This window comes from Lissotriton helveticus, chromosome 3_1 (assembly GCF_964261635.1).
Source record: "Lissotriton helveticus chromosome 3_1, aLisHel1.1, whole genome shotgun sequence".
Lineage (NCBI taxonomy): Eukaryota > Metazoa > Chordata > Amphibia > Caudata > Salamandridae > Lissotriton > Lissotriton helveticus.
This window is the reverse complement of record NC_136061.1, coordinates 584,448,395-584,474,640: the sequence shown is the minus strand read 5'-3', so window position 1 is coordinate 584,474,640 and position 26,246 is coordinate 584,448,395. Positions and strand designations below refer to the sequence as shown.

The window sequence follows — 26,246 nt, the reverse complement described above, 5'->3', positions numbered from 1 at the left end:
CGCCCTTGCGGGTTGCTGGGATATCGAGTCCTGAGAGAGAGATACCAGACCTCCTGCTTTCTATTACCCAGGTACGGAGCTGACTAAACCCTTAAAGAGAATTCTTGACTCAGATTCTTGGCAAAACCAACTTAACTTAAACTGCTACTTACTTACTCCTTCTCACGTATTAGGCTTAGGTCAGGTACACCGGGGTAGGCGTAGATTGGAAGCACCAGTTGAGTATGATAGTCAATGTATTTATGTATGTATATATTTTATCCATTTTAAAGTATCATATGGCTAAGAAACCATATCAATGCTTTTACAGTATTATTTCATAATACTCCTTTTACTGTACGCACTTTACTTCATGTTAAGTATTGCAATTGTGGCAATTAATTTCTCTTGCATGAGAAAGAAGACTGCTCAATAAATAACACCTTTTATTGAAAATGCCCGTCTCTCTATTTCTCTGCACTCTGGTGAAACTAAGTATGCACAATTGACTGAGCGAAATAGCTGTCTATTGTTTTCACACGACTCTAGAGATACACTCTTATTCTGAGGGAGCAAAGTTGTCATGTTATATGGTTGTCAGAAGCTAATCCCTTCTTGTCTATCCAGGGAAGTTAAACTCCTCCTTGTTTACTCGAGAAAGTTTCTAGTGACCTCTGAGCTAGCTGGCAAAACTAATTGAGTCTAATATAGTCAGTAGAGACCTAGTCGACCTCAGTCCTACGTCTACACTGCTGTTTATATTATTCCAATGCGCAGAGCCTATTGGGAATATAGGATCTACACTACACTTTCATTTTGCAAAGGCAGAGTGTAGGTACCTGCCTTAAAGAATAAAGATGATATTTTCAATGTGCCACTAATACTCCCGGATCCAAAAACAATGTTTTAAAAAAAGTTGGGTTTTAGTGATTGTATGTGGTAGCAAGTATTTAAAGTTTTATGTTTAAAAAAAACAAACTATAAATCAAACTGGCAAGCAGAAAATGTGCATTTTTTTTTCTTTTTACGACGTTGACTCATTTCTTACACATTAATGCTGTCTCCAGGTCTCTGATATTAACCTTGTATGACTTTCTGTATCCAAGTACATCCAGCATTCTCCTTAAACACCTCTCCTCTCCATCTTTCACGCAAAAGTGTAACTTAAATTTGTAGAGCCTCATGATGTTATGGGAGTTTGCTGCATGATGGTGTGAGACTGGATGGCCCATGCATATTGTATGAGGCCCACTTGATATCCTCGTTCCTTCCTGGGACAAATATAATACTCTGTGTAGTGTGAAGGAAAAAAAACCTGCAATGCACCAAGTAGTTCAGCAACTGTTGTGAGAACAAAGATTAGTCTTAGTGAAGAAATGTCTCAAAGCAGTGTGACCAGTGCCTCCCATCTCATGATTTACTATGGAGCACCACGGAGAAGAGTGGTGGGAGTTTTCCTATACTATATGATGGCCATATTGAATCTGTGCTCTGCCTGTCTTCATAGATGAGCAATACTGGATGGGTGCATGAGGCTGTCTTTATAAACGTCTGCAGTTAATCAACACTTGGGAAGTATTTTTGCATACCATGTTTGATTGTTTTTGTTTAGCCATATAATTTATAAACGCAAGTTTCATTTCAGATTGCGCATCATTTTTTGGTATTCTTGAATTTATCACAGTACTGTATATAGTTGGCAGAGGGGTGCAAGTCATTTTCTAAAATTGTAATGATCGTTTTCCTTATCCAGTGAATTGAACACTCAGTGTGATTCTTGTGTGGTATGCTGCATGTCCCCATTCTCTGACTTGGTGTCTGGAATGCTGATAGTGAATAATATAATAGAATGCTGGTGTGTGGTGTGGTGCTAGGACATAGGGATAGTTATAAATGGGATGAGCACTGAGAATATCTACCTGCTGTTGCTGTAAGCTACGTCAAGGAAATGGGGTGTATTATATGGTGTGGTTGTCCAACCGCACCATGTAATAACACTAACTAACCCGTTTGGGACCACTAGGTTTCATGTGTTAAACCCTTAGCTCCACCCTGGGTAGCTGTGGCTCTGAGCTGTCAGGCTTACACAAAGGAACAACTGTAAAGCATTTAAACCACACTAAACAATTGAATAAGATATATCAGACACAAATTTAGAAAAATAAAGCAGGGTTTTATATATTTTTAGTCCCCAAAATGAAAAGGATCCGCCAGAGGGTTCTGGAGAAGGATAATTTACAAAGTATAGTTAATCAACATTTTTTACTTAACCACTAATAAGCATTGGGAAATTCAACACATTTGGCACTTGGAAACTTTTTCAAGAAAAACTTTGGTAAGTATCAATGCATTTACTTAGACTTACTTCAGACAGCCAACTCCCACAGGCAGCTAGTCAGGGGGACCAGCAATGTCCTCAGAAACAGTTACCGTAAGAAGGAAAGCAGTCGTAAGTTTCAGGGTCAGTGGCCACTTGCTATTGGCTTCTATGGAGTAGTCCTGATGCAATGGATACAGGATTCTCAAGGACGCTGAAAATGTTGCTGCTGACTGGTCTTATTCGGGCTACTCCTCGATTCACGGGCTTGGTGAGGTGATCCTGGTCGTGGGTCGACATCCGTTGAAGTCCTCTCGAGGCGGACATCCAGTGACCACTAGGTTAACAGTCACCCGTTACAGTGTTTTCAGTGGTTCCCTTCTTCTGGCAGTAAATTGTGTTCTGGCCTATCAAACTGCACTTTGATGACTCTCCTGGGTCCAGCAGATTCGGGGGCAACCTTTTTCCATAGTCCTGGTCCTTCGTGCTGCATGGCAGCGATTCAGAATCTGTGCTACCAACTTGCCCTGTAGGCGTCTACAATTGTGGTGGCCCTGTGCTGTAAACAGGAGGTCAGCCATCTGACCCTTGGAGTCTCTTGCTTTGTCTGGGTTCTGGAGTCGACTTCTCCATGGGCAGGACATAGCAGGCACAATCCCTTTTGTTTGCTAGCCACCTGGTGCAGTCCATGTCAGTGCAGCCTCTCATCGACGGGTCCTTGGTGCAGCAGGACAGTTCTTCTTTGGTCCTCTTCCCCTATCCAACAAGATCTGGGTGCCAGGGGTGCTGTTTCATGCCCAAAAAATGCCCTTAGGGTAGGTCGTGATCACTACCCAATGGGCTACTAGTTTCCCTCCCCCTGATGACTACTTCTATGAAGTGTGACATCAACCTTTTCAAGAATTCTCTATTTTGCCCACTCTCAAAATAACAGAACCCCTTTCACCCATATACAGAGCTCCCTAGCCCAACTCAGAGGTGTGGCTACCAAGGAGCCTACATGCCCTTGGAAACCTGGGTTGGCAACTAATTATCCCCTCTTTGACCCTAGTGGTAGCCTCTCAATGTAAACAATAGAGCTGCCTATCTCCCAAGTGTTGGTCGTTTGCCATTCAAAGGTGGCTTCTACTCTGAAGCTTTTCTTTTGGGCTAACTCCAGTGTGGCTTCCTGCCAGGGAGAGGCGCAACTCTTTCCCCCATGCAGGCTACTATTGTGTCCTTTCCTGGAAGTCGTTCACACGTCTTTTCAGGAAGGCAGATGGCTGTCTGGGAGGACAGTCACTGTGTGCAACCATAAACGGGCACTAAAGTGGGAACTTCTAAAGTTACACTTTGTCCACCAGTGACATTAAATTCAATGTAACAATTAAATCAGATTTAATGCAGTGATTCATTTGATACCTTACAGTACCAATTTTAGTGGTCCCATTCAGAAGTTAGCAGGGCTGAGATGTCATCCTGTAACTCTGTACTTGCCAATGGGGCGACTAACCTTTCAACAGTAAAAACGACAATTTAGGAATTTTACTGCTGGAGCATGTAAAAGTACATGTTCCACCTTTTAATATACAGAATCCTTGCTTGGGGCTTTGCATTCCTACCTTAGGTATGACTTATATATATTTTAAAAAAAGATGACTGGGCTTTGCAATTACATAAAATCGAATTCGCTGTTTAAAACTGCTCTACCAGTCTGCAGTGGCAGTCTGGGAGACATAGTATACCATGTCTTCCTAGTGGTGACCAACTAGTGCTGTAGTCCACCAGAAACACTTCAACTTACAAGCCCTAGGTACACCAGGTAACATATACTAGGGACTTGCACCTAATTTGCACAGCTCAACCTACTTGTAAGTCTGTAGAAAAAGGGGTCAGGCAGATCAGGTCGATTACCCCCTTTCAAGGTTTGCCCGGCGTTAGCCGCCTCTCACCCAACTCACGGTTACCAAATAAAGAGGCAGGCGCTGGGGACAGAAGGCAGGAAACAGGAGTTTATTCCGACGGAGCAGAACACATCAGATCGGATAACGAGGTATCGTTTCGAGGTGCTCTAACCGCATCTCTGAAGCCTGGCCTCTTATACACAGGTTTATGGCTTTATTACATTTATGACATCCGTGGTATTGCTTTAAACTTCAAAAGGCATCTTTGGAATCCCCGGCTCAGGCCCGTTCTCACACATATCTACAGTAGAGGTCCCCACCCGAATCTCAGCATGATGGCTATCGCGCTGCTGGACATTCCGCTGGGAACAGGAATGTGGGCGATCGGTCGGATCTAGGGGTGTGAAGGCATTGATTAATCCCCGCTTCTTTGATGTGGGGCGAGGTCCTACTGTAGGGGGCAATAAACTGCATCTGTTGAACTATGTGATGGCCTGGGGTCAGGCCGGACAATCGGGCAGGGAGGAAGAGGTTATCAAAAGGGCCAGTTCTATGAATGAGATGAAAGAGTGAGGGGGGTTCAGCACGGGATGTGGCTCGGAGACAGGGTCGCGCTGGAGGTGCGTTTATGACCCAAGCAGGAGAGACCGGGGGCCGTCGGGGATGCTTGCGAGGCCGGGGAGTGAGGGGGAGAGAGAGACGCTGGCTATCGGGAGTGGGCAGAGAGGCCATGGCAATCAAAATGGTTGCTGCTTACGCGCGCGTATGGATCTGAAAAGGACAAGATGGCGCCGATAATGTTTACGCCACAATCCAGATTTTAACAGTCCTCCCTTTTCAACATATCTAGCCAGCTTGTCAATTTATGTCTATCCCCATTATATTACGTATTTCGATATCATACAAAGCTTTCATACGTTCAGCTTCGAAATTCGGAGTCTTAGGGCACATGCAGTTAGTAATGAGTGAACACAAAGGTGGCAAGCATAGAATACCTAGGCAACACCCACACAGTACCACAACCGGTATCAATATAAATGTAAACAACCTCCATCCCCAGTCCTTCAAAGTACCCCAAAACCAGCTCCCAAGCGACCATCCTTCTTGCTCCTGGTGAACCTCTGAGGAAAGTCTGTGGAGGTGCTCGATTGCTTTGTAGACTGAGGGCGAGTTATCTGGCACATAGGTGCAACAGCTGGATCCGATGATGCGGCATGCTCCTCCACGGTCAGCTAGAACCACATCTAGAACAAGGCGGTTCTGAAGAGCCACCAGGCGGACTGCCTGAAGCTCGGCCGTATTGTTAGTGAGGATGCCAGCCGTGATGTTCATGGTCGTTTCTACTGCCTGGGTCAGGTGCCGGATGGCGCGGCTGTTTGCCATTGGGCCCCACAGAGGAACAAGTCCCTTCACTGCATCCAGGAACTGTGCTCCGGTGGAGTCGGCTTGTTCAATGTCTCTTGCGCGCTTCTGCCGGTGATGGTTTGCTGGGGCCACGTACGTTGGAGGGAGAATGAAGGCGATGTAGCAAGTACCCCCCCCAACCTTTTGGAAGCCAAGTGTAAGCTTTGGTGCCACAAACAAAGTACATATTCGGAGAGGCAACAAAGGAGGGGGGATCAATTGAGTCCAATGTTCTGGTGATGTGGCAGGAACTGTGACCCACCAGCTGTGTTCCCAGGCCTTCGAGGCACACGAGGCCCGTGACATTGATAACAGACAGAGCCACAGTCAGAGTGGCAGCAGTTCGTTTCCGTAGGTAGGAGAAGGTGGGTCTGGCTGGATTATGGAACACCTGCATTTCAACTCGTTCCTTGGCAGGGATGTCCATACGGAAGGAGGAACCAGAGGTCAAAGGACAAAAGGGAGCAGATGTCCTCCCGGTTTTGTTCAGCCAGAACCCATGGTAGGAGTGTGACACTGTTTGACCAGAAGTGGCGTTGTCCTTGTAGCTCTCTTGCAAGAGGATCAACCAGGCAAGGCAGGAGCCGTGAACTGAGAAAGGGGAAGGGATGAAAGGGATGGAGTGTCCGGTGGCATGCGGGAGCAACCCGCAGATCCAGCAGTTTGTGGCGTTGGCGGCAAGGTTGTGTTGGTGCAACAGTTGCATGAAGGAATTGTTCCAGAACTCCTTACGCCTTTGTCGGAGCTGAGGCGAAAGGGAGATCAGGTGATGCTCTTTCATAGTGGTTGGCTGTGCAGTGGTCAGCAATATTTGATGAGCGGGTGCGCTCTCTTCCACGATCCAGAAGGAAGTCATGAGGAGGAGGCAAAAGAGGAGGACAATGAAAAGGGCAATTGTCTTTGATTTGTGCATACTGTCAGTCTTTGGGTTCCTGTAGTGGGTATTTCCGGTTGCTTCCATCATCTTCTAATCTGGCGCTTCCATCATCTTCGAGGTGCTCGGTAGTGGGCAGAACCGCAGACTTCGTTTAGCTTCTCTCCGGGTAACCCTTGGTTGTGTTTAGGCTACCGTTCTGAGATTCAACTTAGTCCGTGGTCTACTTAGCCGAAGCTCCCTCCTTTCGACGCAGGAAATACCCTTCCCTGGATGGCACAGTGGGATCAGAGAATTTTGCAAGTTCGAGTGCCTCGGTATCAGGATGACAGTTCAGTGACGGCCGGTCTTTGTTCAGGAGCTCTTCTTGGGTGCTGACGTTTTCTGTCGTGGCCAGGGTCGAGGAGACCTTCTTACAGTGGTGTGCATGCAGACAGTGCCGTTTCCCCTCCACTCGAACAGCCGTCCGGGTGGTGATCAGTACTTGCCAGGGGCCCGTCCACCGGGGTTCCAGACTCTTTGCCCGTTGGAAATTTCGGATCAGCACATAATCCCCCGGTTGGATATCGTGACCCGGACCCCTGGAAGCATCGGGGATGGCCTGCTGCACCTGCTGATGAATGACAGACAATGTTTTAGTCAATTTGCACAAGTAATCAGACAGTAGGACATCCGGGACGTCGTGAATGGAGGTCGGTTTAGGGGCAGTCCAGAGGTTCATCGGTCGCCCAAATACAACCTCGTAGGGGGTCAAATGGTGCTTAGTGGGAGTGGAGCGCATCGATAGCAATGCCAGTGGGAGGGCATCTGGCCATTTAAGTTCTGTGGTGGCCACTATCTTCGACAGTTTTAGTTTCAGTGTGGCGTTGTGTCGCTCAACTAAGCCAGCAGATTGGGGGTGAAAGACTGCATGAAACCTCTGTTTTACACCCAACCCTTTCAAGATTAGTTGGATAACTTCAGCTATGTAGTGGGGGCCGTTGTCGCTCCATAGAATTCGACAAAGACTGTAGCGAGGGAAAAACTCTTTCAGTAGTACCTTGGCAGTGGTCATGGCAGTGTTATCACGGGTTGGATAGGCTTCTACCCATTTGCTGAAGGCACACACAATGACTAATACATACTTCAGGCTTTGGCATCTTTCTAGTTGGATGTAGTCCATCTGGAGGACCTCAAAAGGATGGTCGGGGACCCCAAACCCTCCCCGGGGTACCACAGTTCCTTTCCCAGGGTTGTGTTGCAGGCAGATAAGGCATTGCTGGACCAGGCGTCTGGCTGAGTTGGGGATTTTGTCGTTGTGCCAGACCTTGGAGATGAGTTCGATCATGGGGGCAGATCCTATGTGTGCAGGGGAGTGAGCCATAGTCAGTATGGGGATCAGGTACGAGTTTGGTAGCAACCATTTGTTAGTGTCCTTTGTCCGCCAGCAGCCTTCATCGTCTTTCAATCCCACCCGTGCCCATTCAGTCAATTCGTGTGGTGAGCTGGCCATCTGGATGTCCCTAATAGTCTCCCTAGCGTCCGTCCATTTTTCAGCTTGTGACCTAGTCACGTACATGTGAGTCGTCGTCCTATTTTCGGCTGTGGTTCGAGCAGTGATGTCGGCCAGTGCGTTTCCCTGTCCGACTAAGTCTGTCACCTTCCTGTGTGCCTGGCACTTGATTACGGCTAATCGTTTGGGGAGGAGAACTGCTTCAATCAGGGCGGAGACTAGATCTCCGTGGAGGATGGGCGTGCCGTGGGACGTCAGGAATCCCCTTTCTCTCCACAAGAGTCCAAAATGGTGAACCACTCCGAAGGCGTACTGGCTGTCCGTGTAAATGTTTGCCGTGGTCCCTGTCGCTATAATACATGCTCGTGTGAGGGCAATCAGTTCTGCCGCCTGTGCGGATCGTTGTGTGATGCGGGCTGTCTCAATTACTGTTCGGGCTGTCGTTACTGCATAGGCAGCTGAGGTGGTGCCGTCGGAGAGTTTGATGCAAGAGCAGTCTACCCATAGCTCTCCGTCAGGGTCTGTGAAGGCGGTGCCTCGGAGGTCAACTCTACTCCTAGTCTGTTCGTCTGTGAGGGTCACACAGTCATGTATAGGGGGGACATTTGGGTCGTTTTCGGGCAGAGGCAACAAGGTGGCTGGGTTCAGTGTGGTGCATCTTTTCAGCGTGATGTGGGGTGCAAGCAGAGTCAGTTCGTATCCAGTCAGTCGTGCGCTAGTCAGGTGTTGCGTCTTAGTCTGGTTTAGGAGGGTGTCAACAGCATGGGGCACTAATACCGTGAGGGAATTCGATAGTACGATCCCCTCACTTTGTCGGATAAAGACAGCAGCGGCAGCTACGGCTCGAAGGCAGGCAAGCAAGGCTCTCGCTATGGGGTCAAGGGTGGCAGAGAAATAGGCACATGGTCGTTGCTTGGGGCCAATAGTTTGAGTCAGGACAGACAAAGCGCACCCCTCCCTTTCGTGAGTGTAGAGAGAGAAGGGCTTGGTGTAATCGGGGGTTCCTAGGACTGGTGCAGAACAAAGGGCGTCTCGAAGTTCTTTGAAGGAAGATTGGCATTCGGGGGTCCAAGGGAGTGGGAAGGGGACATCTTTGGCTAGTAGGGAAAGTAGTGGCTTTACAATGTGACTGAAATTTGGCAACCACTGCCGGCAGAAGGAGGTGAGGCCTACCAGGGAGCGGACTTGTTTCTGGGTCTTTGGGACAGGGGTTTCTAGAATGGCCTGAATTCGATCGGGTGTAAGCTTTCTCCCGTCTTTGGACAAGAGGTGGCCTAGGTAGGTGACCTGGGGTTGGCAGAATTGCAACTTTCTCTTGGAGACCTTGTGGCCATTTTCCGCAAGGAAGTGCAAGAGTTGGATGGTGGCTGTGACTGCAAGTGGAGTGGTGTCGGCCGCCAAAAGGATGTCATCGACGTACTGTATCAACACCACTCCCTCCGGTAGCTGAACGGTGTCCAGCTGTCTCTTGAGGGCCTGGCTATAGATGCTGGGACTTTCTGTGTAACCTTGGGGAGCTCTACAAAATCTATATGAGCGGGATTTTAACGTGAAGCCGAAAAGGTAGCGGCTGTCTGGGTGGATGGGGATGGAGAAGAAAGCGTTCTTGAGGTCTATTACAGTGAAGGTGGTGGCTGTGGAAGGAATCAGGGTCAGAATGGTGGCGATATCTGAGACTACGGGGTACTGAGGTACAACTACCTTGTTGACCTCTCGAAGGTCGATGATGAAGCGGTACGCTTTCTCATCTCCCTCGCCCTGCTTCTTCACAATGGGTAGGATAGGGCTGTTGCAAATATTGCTGACTACTTCCTCTACCACTCCTGCCTCTACCAGGGACTGGATTATCATTACCAATGCCTTCTCACCTTCGGGCGATATCCGATACTGTGGGAGTTTTGGGAGTATCGCATCTTGGCGAACAGTTATGTGCACGGGGTCGATCATCATTCGTCCTACGTCAGCGTCAGTTTTAGCCCACAGATACAGAGGTAGAGAGTCAAGTAAGGATGCGTCAGCGTCAGAGATGGAGAACATGTGTCGTGCGGGATGAGGTCTGAGCAAAGTCGGGTTATCATACAGAATGACTCGAACTCCGTCCTGTGAACACCTGATAGTAGCTCGGAAATGCTTCAGTAAGTCAAGTCCCATAATGGCATCGGGGGTGTAGGAGGAAAGCAGAAACATCGTGTCAGTGGGGTTACTGTCCAAGTCGAAGGAAACCGGTGCGGATAAGGGGTTAGTGGAGGGCGTTCCATCAAAGCCTATTGATGTTATGTGTGAGCCAGACAAGGGTGCCCTGGGAATCAGTCGTTTAGATAACGCACTACGTGTCGCGCCAGTGTCTACCAGAAATGGAGACTTCATACCTAGGACCTTAGCGGTGACATAAGGACCTTGCTGGTCAACATAGAGCTCGACTGGATCCCTCCCTTGCCCTAGGCAGTCCTATGCAAAGTCGCGGGCATCGTCACAGTCAGTCTGCTGGCATTGGTTCCGTCGGGGGTGGTCAAAAGTGTTCGGTCTGCCTGATCTGTCATTGCTGGCGTCGTTTGCGTGCCCTCGTCCCTGTCCTCTATTTTTCGGCCCACCCGCTACGTCTTTTGCGTCCCTATTTTTGTACATTTCTAGCAGGATCGGGCACTGGGACTTCCAATGCCCATATCCTTTGCAAAACGCACACTGGTTCTCATCGAGGTCTGTTCGTTGAGCGCCGGGTGCGGGTGTGCGGTCTCTTGGGGGTGGATTTCTAGGAGCATTTGACTGGTAGTTTCCTCTATACTGTTCCCTTCCTGTCGTCACTCCTTGCAATTGAGCAATCATCACTCGTTCTTTCAAGTCCTTTTTCTTTTTCTCAGTCGCCCTATCGTTCTCGTTCTTTTGCCGTTCGTAGTATTGAGCCATCTGAAGGATAGCCGCGGGTTTGGAGGCAGCCCACCTACTTTCACTAGTCTGCAGTTTTTGCGAGACTTCTGGTGTCAGGCCTTTTACAAAGTTCTGGACGAACAAGTGATGTCCGGTCGCAGAGGTCATGTCCTGGCCACTGTAATCGGAGAACACCGTTTCGAACCGGGAGAAATATTCTGAGGCGTCTTCCTGTGGTTTCTGGCAGCAAGCCGTTACTATCGACCAGTCCACCTTCTTTTCTGGTACTATGGTTTTCAGTTTTAGTACTATTTTGTCTGGCAGGTCTAGAATCGATTTCAAGGGTTTCTGTCCGGGCTCTCCCTGTTTGTCTATGCCATCGAGTTGTGACCAGGTATGTCCGAACAGCTCAAGGTGGTCGACTTTCCGGATTTGCTTCCACACATCAGCTGGCAGACATAGCCCGAAAAACAAGTCGATGTCCGCTAGGGTCATAATCGTCGAACCCAAGGCGGTGCCTAATTCTGTGTAGAAGGCAGTGGGGTTCTTTCGTAGATCGGGCAAGGACTTTCGGAAAGTCAGGATGTCTTGCCGATCCCAGGGTTGGTAGACCCAGTTGTACACTAACCTCCCTCTCGCATCTTGGTGGTTAATATCGTCGTGTGTTCCCTGTCCTCGTGAGGGAACCCAATAAGGTGCCGCTTCTCTTATTGGCATCATGGTGTCCGTTCTCTCGGTCTAAGGTTCAGTCGCTACAGGCGTCGTGGTGTCGGCTTCTAATCTTTGTTCAGTGAGGTGGCGGAAGACTTCAAGCGTGCGCGAGAAGAGGTCCGTCACATCACCCTCGCCCTGCTCTCCAATGTCGACTTTTCTATACAGAGTCGTTAGGCTTTCAGGACCTTTGTTACGATACCATTCTTCATAGGCGTTAAGGGTGTGATAACAAAAACGTGCAACAAAGTGTCGTTTGTGGTTATCAGCATATGTATTGCATATATCTGTCACGTAATCGTCGTTTTCTTTCCGCTCTACTAGCGTCTTTACGATCTTATCAATCCCTGCTCGTTCATTCTTACTCAATCGATTGAGCCTAGCAGAGTCTTTCTTCTCAGTTTCGGGCTCATCTAATGTTGCTGCTTGCGCTGTGCTGAGTACAAGGGGCTCGGCCGGCGCGGAGGCCGTGAGGACCGAGGCTCTGGCACTGCTCTCATCTGTGCTAGGGGGTTGCGTGCGTTGCACTAGAGGTTGGGAAGGGGCGTATGGAGGGGGCATGTAGATGATCGGGGGACCTAGCAGTAGATCATCGTTCGCTCGCTGCTTCGAAGGTAGCTCAGGGTAAAGCGTAGAGGTTGTTCTAACGGGACATTGGCTCGATGTCTCGGATTCTTGCTTCAGTCTAGCTCCCTCTCTTTCCTTTATCTCTTCTTTCAACTTGCTCGCGGCTAAATGAGCTGCTTTTCGCAATTCTTTCTCTAGTCTGACTTTGTTTCTTTTCTTTCGTTGTTCCGTCTCCTTGCGCCACATGCCGAAACTATCAAGCATAGTGGGCATTGTTTTATTGTTACAAAGGGCTGTTTCCAGCACGCTTATTTTTGCGTCATCGAAGGATCCTATCCGTGGCCACTGACTTTCCTGATCCTTTTTAGTATATTTATGCCATAACTTACTATAAGCTACGGCGACTAGTCCATACTTTAAAAACATATCCTTATTAGGGGTGCCCTCCAGAGGAGCCGGATGATCCACCTCTAATAAGCGGTCCGGGCTGAACCAACTACTGAACAATGGGGAGAAGATAGGCATGACGGGTTACAATGGGGACAAAAGTCTGCACTACCTATCCTTCACTACTTTGCGAAGACTAGACAGAATATTTCTATTCTACAGTATTCGCAAATAGGGAATACCCAAAGAGAGAACCAATTCCAAACAGTCAATGTTCGGACAAACAATCAATCAATCAAATGAGGAATCAAATAGGCGCGGCGGGTTACAACGGGGGCAAAAGCCAGCGCTACCTACCCTTTCACTGCTTACAAAGACTAGACAGAATATCTCTATTCCACGTTATTTGTAAGCAGAGAATACCTCCAAAGAACCAATGTCGAACAATTAATGTCCGTTCAATCAAACAATCAGTGGCGAGAAAGAAATAGGCACGACGGGTTACAACGGGGTCAAAGGCCTGCGTTACCTATTCTTCACTATCTGCAAAGGAGGACAGAATACTTTAATCCTTCCCCGTTTGTAGACAGAGAATTCTCGAGAAAACAATCCTCGAACAAGCAATGTTTGGGCAAACAATCAATCAGTGGGGGAGAAAGATAGGCACGACAGATTACAACGGGGGCAAAGGCCTGCGTTACCTACCCTTCACCTGCAAAGGAAGAGAGAATACTTTCTATTCCTCTCCGTTTGCAGACAGAGAATCTCCAAGAGAACCAACAATTCGGAGAGTAATACTAGTATTTTCCAATCAATCAATCAAATATTTCACAGTTTGTCGTGTTACACGACCTTACCCGGACCGCATGGACAGTTTCCTGTCTTCCGATTCCAGCGCCCGATCGTCCTCTATCTCCTGTCGTGGCACTCCTGATGGTTCCCAGTCAGGACCGTAAATCACTCGAGAGAGGTCTGCTCGGAACCAGTGAAGTTCGGATGATCGGCTGCCAGACGAGGGTCTATCGGGCAGGTGCACTTCCCGAACGTTGCAGTCGTTCACTCCGTCGTCAGGACCTCTCCCACTGGATCCACGTGTCGCTGATGGGCCCCACGTTTGGGACGCCAATTGTAGAAAAAGGGGTCAGGCAGATCAGGTCGATTACCCCCTTTCAAGGTTTGCCCGGCGTTAGCCGCCTCTCACCCAACTCACGGTTACCAAATAAAGAGGCAGGCACTGGAGACAGAAGGCAGGAAACAGGAGTTTATTCCGACGGAGCAGAACACATCAGATCGGACAACGAGGTATCGTTTCGAGGTGCTCTAACCGCATCTCTGAAGCCTGGCCTCTTATACACAGGTTTATGGCTTTATTACATTTATGACATCCGTGGTATTGCTTTAAAGTTCAAAAGGCATCTTTGGAATCTCCGGCTCAGGCCCGTTCTCACACATATCTACAGTAGAGGTCCCCACCCGAATCTCAGCATGATGGCTATCGCGCAGCTGGACATTCCGCTGGGAACAGGAATGTGGGCGATCGGTCGGATCTAGGGGTGTGAAGGCATTGATTAATCCCCGCTCCTTTGATGTGGGGCGAGGTCCTACTGTAGGGGGCAATAAACTGCATCTGTTGAGCTATGTGATGGCCTGGGGTCAGGCCGGACAATCGGGCAGGGAGGAAGAGGTTATCAAAAGGGCCTGTTCTATGAATGAGATGAAATAGTGAGGGGGGTTCAGCACGGGATGTGGCTCGGAGACAGGGTCGCGCTGGAGGTGCGTTTATGACCCAAGCAGGACAGACCGGGGGCCGTCGAGGATGCTTGCGAGGCCGGGGAGTGAGGGGGAGAGAGAGACGCTGGCTATTGGGAGTGGGCAGAGAGGCCATGGCAATCAAAATGGTTGCTGCTTACGCGCACGTATTGATCTGAAAAGGACAAGATGGCGCCGATAATGTTTACGCCACAATCCAGATTTTAACAAGTCAATCAGCCATGTACCTTTTTAATGGTCAGGACGTGCACTAATTCCTGATTAGCAGAGCTTGGTTCATTTCAGAGCCATTACACTAGTGCCTGTGTGAGGGCGAACTTGCAAAAAGCCTGTTTCCTTACACAACGTACGTAAAATGAAATAAAAAAATTACCTCCTACCTAAGTGGCTGCAGACTCTTGTAGGAAGACCTTGCCCTCCAACTACATTTTGGTGTTGAGTTGTCAAGGACCTGCTTGAAAATGCAGCAAGGCTCTGATGGCAGTTTGGGGCTATGTAACTGTGGCGGACTGGTCTGGGGCCACCTACCCTCAAGTCCACAGGAAAGTGATTCCAGCCCAAGATACTGGGCAGGAGGGGCCTAGTGAAGAGTGTGGGCAAGGTTTTGCAAGGACAAATGGCCAGCTGAGGAGAGTTATAAACTGAGGTGAAGTGTCCCAGTGCACAATCCTAAGGTTATAGACAATGCTGTGGAGACAGTGGGAGAGGGCAGAACATCTCCTTCATATTAAGAATGAATCTGAAATGACAATGGAGCTTCGGTAGTAATACATTCCATGGTGATGGTAACATTAGACGAAGTGTTGGTGAGTGTGTAGTACGTTTTTTCTAACTGTCTGGCACAAGCTAGTCCTGGCCTTTGGAGGGTCATGTGTGCACGGTTGGTATTAATGTACTGAGACATGTTTCTCCACTTGAAGCATATGTGCTGGCCTCACATATCATCACAAGACCACTCACAGCTCTGTTAAGAAATACCCGCTCTGCCTACATCGCTAGAGGGGCGTGCACTGCATGACCATCAAGAACTCTGTTGAGTGCGTTGAGGCCTGACAGAATATGAAGAGGACAGCATGTGATCTCTAAGCATGCTTGATACACGCATTCAGCTTATTTTATGGTGCCTAGTGTGCCGTGACCAAAGGAGATGCAGTGGCTCAGGCTAGCATTGTGGTCAAAGTGATGTACAGGGGTCTTGTGACAATGGGCAGTACTAGGTAATTTGAGACTTTCCTTCCCATGTATTTGTATGTCAGTTGGTACTTGAAGAAGAGGGTGTGGTGTTTGGGGGCATAGTAGCACAACTTGTTTATGAGGACTCACCAGTGTCTAGAATTTCAGAGCTGGGTGTCGGAGTGGAGGTTCTGGCTTTGTAAAATTTAAAATCCTAAAGGAGGGTAGTAAACTAATGTCTGATTGGGACAAGTCTTGAGACATTGAAGAAAGACTACCCAAGCCCTCCTAGTTAGTTTAAATAGAGAAGTAGGACTGTCTCCATGGACATTGGAGATACAAATGAGTGTCTTCTTTAAGGGTACACTGTGTCCTGAAGTCACGTGAAGTCGAAACATCAACTACTTGGCATTTGTCATGTTATGAAGTTAAAATATGACATTCAATTAATAAATAAGCACAGGCATTTGGCATTCATGGAGCTCATATTCTATGTAGTCATGTTAAGAAATGTGCCTTGTATCACACTAACTGTGAAGGTTATTTGGTTGGTGATTCTTGTATATTGATATGTGCAATATACATCTTATTGGTTAATGTTAGAAAGGGGGGTTTCTGGTTGGATAGGGTACGCAACTATGCCAGGCAGAACCCACCACTCTTGTCAGGGCAAGTAAGTTACACACCAAAGCTAACTTTTCCTCACCATCTGGTAGCTTGGCTCGGAGCTGTCGGGCCTATCATCAGAGGCAATGAACACACCACAAAAGAGACTCCACACAGGATTATATAAAATATATATAGTATGTTATACATAACACAAGACCAAGACAACATAAGTCATAATTACTGTGCATATTATGCAGTCACTTATATAGTACTCGTTATCTTGAGCAATGCAAGGCATAAAACAACATATATCAGTGAGGCTCTAAGGCATGGAATGCAAATCAGATTATGACAACAACAAAAAAACACAAGTCATCACGTCACCATAAATGCATGGCACGTTATGCATGAATCATAAATACTTTGCACCCTATGCAAGTGTCCAACATTACAGTGCATATACTTTAAAATGTATCGAATTCTGGCCCAGACATGGTACAACGATTAAGATCACACCAGTAATGCAGACTGTCAGATTAAATCAACAACCTACAAGGAGGACATAGTGGGCGGAAGCACCTGCACGCCTATTATGCAGGATACCGTAATAGTGGTAGCCCAGTCAGCCAACTAAGCATGACCACTCCTAGCTCCTGGTAATATAGTTGCCTCTTTTGGCGGAAATGTGGTGCTATAATGGGAGCTGTAACAGGAGGATGGTGGTCTTACTTGGGGCAACTCCCCGTAATGCACAAGAGGAAAGAAAGCGTGATCCCCCCCAAGATATGTCCCAAGCACAATGGGGGAGGGGTGGGAGACGCACACTGTGGTTCCGGGCGGGGAGACCTCTCCTCGTCCCACCGTGTGTATACCGACAATGTCTTCTACATGGTGACAAGCCCGGAGCCCTTCATTGACACCCGGGCTGCTCCCTCTTAGCCAAAATAGAGGCGGTGGTGCCCCTGAAGGGAGAGCGGAATGGCGGCTCTGCTCCCTCTGGGCCCCACTGTATTCCTGGTACTGAGAGCAGCCCTCGGTTTCCCCGGGGGCCCGCTCTGTCTGGACCAAAGGCGGCGAAAGGGGCAGAAGGTAGCAACAGGAGAGTTCTTCTCCCAGAATGGCGGCTTCCCTGCAGAAGGGCCCCACTGGGTCGGGTTTCAAATAGCTGGTGTCTGCTTCCTTGTATGGAGGGATTGTGCCACTGGACGGCACTGTCCCCCCACTCTTACTCAGGTGTCTTATGTCGCGGTCCCCTCACTGAAGAGGGGCCACATGTAACGTAAGGCACAAGATACTCCGTTAAATCACTTGGTTAGCAGCCGCTCTGCTTGGCCTTTATAGGCACATGAACTGTGCGAAAGGATTCCAGTCCAGGCGACACACGATTGCTCCGACCAGAACTATCTGGGAACCGAAGGAGCACTTAGCACTCTCTTGTCCTAAGAACAACACCAGCATATGGGGCACCTAACTCGCACTGATGTATGCAAATGCCTTATAGACGATTCACCAGTTGCTGACTCCCTCAGACATTTTCAGGTCGTTTTAGTAGAATTCCTTTCATTCATGAGCTTTCCAAAGAACAGGGAGGAGACATCCCCTGGAGAACACCGAGGCACAAAGAAGGGAGTAGGCAAGCAGGCCAGCACAAGAGACCAAATGCAGGGTGACAGTCTCTCCAGCAGCCCAACATGTAGCAGGCCAGCACAACAGCAAATAGTCCAAATGGTTGTTCCTCTTAGCAGCACAGCAGGCCTCTGGCACAGTGCAGCATGTAGAGCCAGCAGCGTCTAGTTAGAAGCCCCACACAGTGTCTAAAATTATGGGGTCAGAACCCCTGTACTAAAACTCACAATTGTCTTTGTTCAAGGGGTAACTTCAAAAGGACTAGAAGTGCGCAACAATCCCTTTAATCCAGCCCTAGCTTCAGACATCAGTAGAGGTAAATTAGCCCTTAATGTGAGTGCAGAACACAGCCTCTACAAATGTAAAGTACGAACCCCCTCTCCCAGCCCCGAAGACCATCAGTATGTAGATGAATGCAGATGTAACCCTGCCCCACCCAACCCTTCCTGTGTGATGGCTATCTGGAAAGAATGCGCAAAGTGTAGCTTCCACGCAGGCCCAGACGTGGATTGGAGTCAGGCTGCACAGCACAAAGAGTCATAAGCACAGAGAAATGCCCACTTTCTAAAAGTGCCATTTCTAAAATAGTAATGTAAAATCCAACTACATCAGTAAGCAGGATTTATCACTACCATTCTGAACATAGCAAACATGGCAAGCTGCTCCTTTCAGATCAGAAATGACTACTTACATTTATATAAGGGAATTCCCAAGGCTAGTCTGAGAGGAATTGGCCTCACAGCAAATGCTGTTTGTCACTACCAGGATATGCCATACAATAAAGGCACATGTCCTACTTTTACTTACACAGCAACCTGCCCATAGGGCTACCTAGGGCCTACCTTAGGGGGTGACCTAAGTGTAATAAAAGGAGAGTTTAGGGCTTGACAAGTTCTTTTTAAAGACCAAATTAACGTTGCAGTAAACTGCCCTCGCATGCCCTGCAGTGGCAGGCCTGAGACAGGTTTGAAAGGCTATTTCCGTGGGTGGCACAGTCTGTGCTGCAGGCCCACTTGTAGTATTCAATTGTTGCCCTGGCCATATGGGATACCATGTTTCAAGGGACTCAAAAGTAAATTAAATATGCCAAACCGTGAAAACCATCCATACCATGTTTGAGAGGAGAGAGCACATGCACTTTAGCACTGATTAGCAGTGGTAAAGTGCCCAGAGTCCTAAAGCCAACAAAAAGAAGGTCGGAAAAATAGGCAGAGGAAGGCAAAAGGTTTAGGGATAACCCTGCAAAACAGGCCAGGTCCGACAGTAATGCATGTGTTGGGTTAGTAAGTTTATATGTTGTAGGAGAGTAGGGTCTGCTTTCCTATGGTCACCCCATTTTTTGCTTCACTGGTTTTCGACTTAATGTGTCTGTGGGCCTGCTAATCAGACCCACAGCCCTGCTGTTCTCTCTCTAAATTTCACACCATGTACTTTAGGTACATCACCAATTGGGATGTGGGTCACTCTTATGAGTCCCTGTACAGTGTACTATAGGTAGCCAGGGCATAGGTGCACCCAAGGCCTACCTGGGGCTGCAGCATATCTTTTGCTACCCCTGGCTGGCCATCCAAACTGACACAACTGGCTGATCACTCAGCGGGGGCAAGGTCGTGTAATCACCCCTTGCTTAGATATAGTATTCCTAAGTCTAACCTTATATCTGAACACATATGCACCTATAAGTCACTCCTATGGCAGGCCTTAACAATCCTGAAGGCAGAGTGCTTGGTTTTATGTGAGATGGTGCTCTGGCATGAGCTGAGCCTGTCTGCAGCTTTCGGAACCATGTCCTTATAGCTGTTCTGGGATATTGCCATACCATATACTCTTAAATGCATTATGTACCTCGCGGTCAGATGCTATCTTTGGTTTGGCTTTATCAAAACATGTTGTGTAAGGTGTCATACGCTTTGGAATACTACCCCCTCGCCAGTTCTGGCGACGGGGGTAGCATTCCACCCTTCTAAAGGGAGAAAACATGTTACTTCAATTAATCCCGGTTAAAGTTAACCAGAGCCTCAGCATCACAAAATGGATGCTGCTGCCACAGACACAAGTCTGACCTCCTGCTGCTGGGAGTCCTTCCAGCGAGGGAGGCTTGGACAATAGGTTTCCTGTCACAGGGAGGTGCTAGCACCACCCCAAACAGGCTATAGTGTATTGGGGCAGGGAGGGCTGAATGAAATGAGAGACTGCCTGGGGCACACAAGGTGTCCCATGCATAGTCTAGTTCAAACCGGTGCTGGGGCACCCCAGCTCTGGCGCGAAACTGGACAAAGGGAAAGGGGTGTAACCACCCCCTTCCTGGGTCCCACCCATAGGTGGGACCTAGCAGGTAATCCAGCCCCTAGATTTGGTATATAGGCAGGAGCTGAGTCCCGAGACTTTAGATTTATCCTGACTGAAACTCTGATACGAAACTCTGGACCCTTCGACATCCTACTCGACGTAGAAGACTGAAGAATCTCCCTTGTGGTCAAGGAGTGACCACCCAGTGCAAGCAGGCACCATCAAGCGCTCAACGGTTTGCTTTGTCGTTGCTCCCGCCGGAGCTTGAACACAGAGCCTGACAAGACCCGGACTTCCAGACTTCCTTCAGCCCGAGCCACAGCAAAGCTGAGACCCGTGGAGGCGACGCGAGACGTGGGACCGGCCATCTTGGAAAGCCAGCGAATTGCTTTCCGTGCAGCTTCTGAGGCACCCTCGAAGTTGTGCATTGGGGATTGAGAAGCCCTAGCCCCGAGCACCAACTGCACCGAAGATCACCTCTCCACACTCACCGAGTGCTGCGTGGGGCCCTTTTGCATTTTCCTGCTCGACGCGTCTGTCCGGTCACTTGCCCGTTGGCTAGTGGCCTCTGTGACGACGAAACTTTGAATTTCCAATGCTGGTCTGGTTGCTCCAGACTGGCCCTTGCTCCCCTGAAAAGGAGCAGCCCATCAGACCTTGCGGGTCTGATCCAGAAGCCATCTTCGATTCTTGTGTGGGTTGCATTTGCTAAGGCCTGTTGACTCCGAATCGAGAACCGACACCGCCGACAGCGAGAGCCTTCGTGGGACAGTCCGTATCCAGCTCCTGGTCGTCGTCGACACCTCCTGGTCCACATGGCTGCAGAGACAAGCTTCACGACATCACCTGATTGCTCCCCGACATCGCCTGGTTCCTTCCTGGTCACTGGCTAGTGACCCAGACTCTGTCCCCTCTGCTTTCAGGTACTCTACATCCTCGATCCGCCCTTGGATCCAACCGGACTCTTCTCTCCTGGTCGCCTGCAGAATCTTTTCGCCAAGGCTCCATAGAACTCCATGACGAAACCCGACACACTTTGACACCTATGCACTCGCTTCCTGTGGGTGAGGTAACGCGAGTACTGCGGTGCTCCTGTAAAGGTTTACACTCCTAGTGTCCTAGTTTCAAGTGGTTAGCTTCTAGTCCAGTCGGAAGACTCCTAAAACTTTAACTTTCTAACTTTACGCACCCATTGACTTCTATGTGTGCACGCGTGTGCATTGAGACACTGCACCCGCATCCCGTGGGCCTCCTGCTCCCTAACTATTGTTAGTCCAGTGTAGCCCCAGCGATTCCCAAGGCCCTAGGCCTTACCATTGTTCGTGGCGTGGTCCTTATACCACTATTTTAGTATATGGTTTAGCGGGCCACCAGGGCCTATCCATATTTGTGCAACTTTTGTGTTATATTAAGTTACTTGTTATGCGCTTGTGCTTCTGTTCTCATAAAGAGTTCAGAGGGTTGTTTTAGAAATAAAGACATATATATTTTGAATATATAACCTGTGTGGTATTAAATGGTTTGCATATGGTAAAACAGCTGGCTTCACATGCCCTCTTGAGTTTAGCCTAAGACTGCTTTTGTCCATGCTACCCCTAGGATAGCTGGTCTATAAGGTTGACTGAGCAACCATCACCATAAGGGTTGTTTGGACTGGTGCAAGGTGCTCACTAGAATAGTGAACATCATATACCAGGCCAACTTCTCACATATGTGAGTTGATTTGTGTAATTTGGGAATTGCAGTATTTAATAATGCTTGTGCTGTGCTGAATTCTTAGTACTGCGAGCCGGTTTGGAAATGTTAATTATTCACAATCAGTCTGTTTTGGGATTACAGTGTAAACATTTACTTTAATCACCCTACAGAGTCTAGTTAATAGTTTGGGGAAGGGAGTGTAGTACCCATCTGCGTGTTGCGTAGATACATGCTAGATGTGCATGTTCAAGTGACACGGATGTGTGGAAGAGTAGTAACTTGTTATGAAAGATGAGTTGTGTCAATTTGGGTCGAACTGGGGAAAGAGCATTACTCTTTTGCTAGAGGTTGTCTGGGGGCTTAGCCCACCCATGGGATGTGGAGTTGTGGAAGTATAGTACCCTGTTCTGAGGAGTTGCATGAGGGAGCAGACAGGGGTGTGAAAGAGTAGTATGCTGCTATGAGAAGTTGCATGGGGGAGTCAACTTGAGTGTGAAATGGGAGAAAAGTACCCTATCACAAGAGGTTGCTATGGGCAATACCCCATGAAGTGAGAATATGGGGAAGTGTAGTACGCCTTGAGGTTGTGGGTGATACCTACAAGCTTTGATTGAATGTTGCAGGTGATGGCTATAGATTTCCTCTAGGCCAGCAGTCTGTACAAATGGAAGACATAGTATGTTAGTGACTGTTTTGTGATGCGTTTTATTCAGTGTGCGTCTACTGAAGGCTATCATCATTGTGTTCAAAAGACGTCCTGACTTTTTCTGCGGCAGTTTCAAAAGCGTGGGTTACTGGTTGCAGATTAAGTGCTTTCTTCTGCCTGGAACTTGGTCGAATAGATTTGCCAGCTGGTGTGACTGGGTGTGAGGCGTGTTGGAGAAATGATGTGTACAGGAGCCTGTGGTGGAGTGTGTTGTTCCTCTGGGGTTCTGTGTGTTACTTGGGAAAGATGGAGAAGTCTTACAGCTGTTGAGTCTCTGTCACGGGGGTAGTTAAGCAACTGGCGATGGATGTCTAGGGGCATTGTGTATGCTTATAGTTGTGATGATAGGCTTTATGTTGGATTCTTGTCAAGGGAATTTTGAGTTGAGGTGATATAGGGTTAAACTTTACGTTTTTGTTTTGTTCCTTGAATGTGAACATTTGGGAATGACGGGCGCCGTTTATAGAAGAAAGCATCTGTTGCGTGACTGGGCATCTGTGACAATATGTCCTGCATACATAAATGATGTATGGTATACGTTTGAGTGTGCAGATAAGTGGCGGCCAAACGTCATTTCCAAGAAGGTTGCAAGACTTGGAACGTTGTGCATTGGTAGTCACAACCTAGTTGTCTCATTTCTTTGTTTGATGTGAGCTGTAGGTTGCCTGACCTTTAGACCTGCCACAGAGTTTCTGTGACTGTTTGTTGCCTTTGTTTATTTGCGTGGGTTATGGAGAGTTTAACAGGTTCTTGTTGGGTAAATCTGTAAGCTAGGCATTTTTAAGATTGAGAGATTATGAATCCCTGCACTTTAAATGAAAGGGAATGGGCTATTTTGCTTATAAGAAGGGAAGCGCTGTAGTATCTTATGTGTCCCCATTCCCTGCATGTCTGAGCTGGTGTCTGGAATGCTGAGAGTGAATGGTGTAATAGAATGTTTGTGGGTCTGTTGTGATGTTGAAGCTATGAGATAGGGACAGTTGGAGATAGAAGGAAGACCTGACAGTCTACCTGCTGTTGCTGCAACCTAAGGGCCTAATATTAGATAAATAACTAATACCCAACCTAAGTGCCACCAGACTCTTGAATAAAGACCCTGTCTTCAAACTTCAATATCTTGTTACCAGAGAACCCTCTGTGGTGCGTTGGTGAGTGGAAATCTTGTTTTTTGTCTTAAATTTGATGTCGGGCAACCTTCAATAAATTGTGGTTCTCATCCATCCAGGTACTTCATAGGAACCTCTGTTTCAACATTCTCCTTTCGGATTTATGAGGAAAGAGAAATTCTGGGCATGGATCCAAAGACAACATACCATCGGTTCTGTGGTGACAAAGAGGAAAACTGTGAGCAGCCCACCCACTGGAAAATTGTGTACTGAATTAAAGGGGTAACACTAGACCACGATCTTCTGAGTAGTGTTGTAAAATTCTGAAGAGTAGTGGCATTCCTGGATTTAGCATGCTAAACGCAGCGGAACGTGGATGTACCCATGTGGAAAATAGGTACTCTTTAGAGACTGACTCCCTCAATGAGGTTGCCCTGCCAGTGGCACAGGGAGATTAGTATTTTTTGCCATTGGTGGCAGGTTTTATTCAGGTGCTCTCGTGTTTTTTTCCAGCAGCCTTTTAAAAGTTTTTTGTTGTATTATGTACTAAACTTTTTTGTAATGGCTAAAATACATGTTGCTTAAACACAGTATATATGAACTGTCCATACCGTGCAAGGACATAGTTTTGCGGGATCCTTGGTAAGAGACAAAGGTTTCAGAACATAATGCTTCCGTTTCATGAAGCAAGACCACAAAAAAAACATTTTCCTTATCTCAAACATTTTGTAAGTATTTTCTTGTACACCTGGATGAAGAACGGTTGTGTTAATAACAATGTTTCTAATGAGATCCTCTTGGGACACTTCAGCTATTCTGATATGGCTTGTAAAAGAAATGTGTGTTATCAAATCTGTCTTCATTATTGTACATCTAGGAGGTACCTGTTTATGGTCACTGGTAGGACACTGTCTTCTACAAGAGGCTGTAACTGAGAATAAGTTCTGATTGCATTTGTGGGCTTCTTACAACTCCATAGGAACAACATTGAACGCCAGTGAGGTGGCTTTTTACACGTTTGTTTTTTGTAAATTCACATTTGAAACTGAATTGTGTCGACCACCTTATTTCACTGCGGCTCTAAACGACTGTCATGAGGACCACATCTATCAATCACTGGAGATCTGGATGTGACTGTAACAGACAAAGAAGAACAGATTCCCTCAACCATTGTGGCCCTTGTAAAATGTGCGCTTGCCTGTTTCCAACCTTGATTCTTGTGGGGATTCTCCGCGCCTGTACAAGAAGATCTACCGGAAATGATGTCATACTTTTTTGAAGATGAAAGGAGCTGTGTATAGACTACATGGATAGGGCTTGGTGGGATAGTATGAGATAACTAGATGGCAAGTTGGCATCTAATGCAATCAAGCATTCTTGTTCACTATTTATACAGTAATATAAATTGAGATTTCTCCCTGGTAGTCTTCGTTAATCCAAATTCTTGGTGTACTCTGAAGGCTATGGCTAACCTACCTCGCTTGCTTGTTCTTTCCTTTCGGTACATACAATTTCAGTCTCATTGTCCCATTCAGGTCACTTTTTATTAAACTTCAGTATTATAGAGTCTCAGAGTGTTGTATTTTGTTCAATTCTCCCTTCTCAAAAGTTCCTTCCGACTTTGTGTTTCCTGCAAATTCGCGAGCAGTTGTTATACTCTGAAAATGCTTGTCCGCAAACACCTTTGACACAGTTTCAATGCACTTAAGTTACTCCAAAATAAAGTTGGATTGCATAATCAATTTCATTTGCGGGAACAAATGGACAAGGACCTGTTTTGTCAGCCATAAAGGATACTGGACTTCTTGTTTACGTCTGTTTATTGTGAATCATTATGGGTTGGAGTCCCTTACATGTTCGAAAGTGTCATCTTAGCCTTTGTGTTGAGTTAACCCTCTGTACCTCCTTACCCAAGTTAGATAGGTGTGAGTAAACATGGTAATATGGACATACGTTTTGCAGGCACCTTATGATGAATAAGGGTTGTCCATGTTTTTCAGGCAGACGTCTTTAATTTTTCCCTTTAAATGTTTCATTCTTAATGTTTAAACTGAGCATTTATGTTTACAGAAGTTGTCCCAGATGCTAAGCTGTCTGTCTTGCTGAAACCATGGCTACTTTGTAAATGTATGAAGCGCCACTTCTTACTTTGCATTCTGGTAATGTTCTGCTTACATGGTTACTAGCTTTAATAGGTTTGAAGAGCAGGTCATATAAAAGGACTACCACTAAGAAATGGAACCGTGTTTTGTGTGGAGGGTTTTGTACCTTTAAACAGGTGCATATTTATTTTGTTTTGGCTGCACAACTTGTATGGCTTTTGTACAGTAGTTTGTCCTTGAAAGCAGCCCCAGCATCACACTGTGCAGTTCCCATCAGTGCTGTTGGATGTGCATCACAGCGGAGGGTAGGTTCACTGCCTCATGAATGGTAACAGCTCAGAGACGGTCTGCTCCCGAAGCAGTAGATTCAAAGCCGGAGTCCTACCAGCAGTCCTACCAGCAGTCATCCTCCATTGAGTGCTCTCAACATGTCCAACCTCCCAGCGTTAACTGCTGTTGTATGTTTAAGAGGTTGGAGGGGTGTCCTCAGCTAGTGAATGTGGCAAGCTTTTTTGCATTTATTCATAATACATTATTTGTGTGACGTGGTTTATGTTGCACGAGGCCAGCTTCAATGCATGTGTGGATTGTGAAGCAATTTCTCACTGCCGAGTCGGAAAGGCCTGCTTTCATTGTTGCAGAACCGGCACACATTTGGCTGCTATTCACATGGTATTTGCTTTTAAGT

At 47.4% G+C, this 26,246-nt stretch overlaps 1 protein-coding gene across 1 annotated transcript in view; it reads left to right on the top strand.

Moving 5' to 3' along the window:
- Nucleotides 1-25,022, top strand: part of POFUT2 (protein O-fucosyltransferase 2) — a 186,212-nt gene extending 161,190 nt beyond the window's left edge. Inside the window, exon 9 of the mRNA XM_078680558.1 lies at nt 23,576-25,022. Within this exon, the coding sequence (XP_078536684.1) occupies nt 23,576-23,729 (154 nt within the window). The 3' untranslated portion in view covers nt 23,730-25,022. The remainder of the gene's footprint in view (nt 1-23,575) is intronic.
- The last annotated feature ends 1,224 nt before the right edge of the window (nt 25,023-26,246 follow it).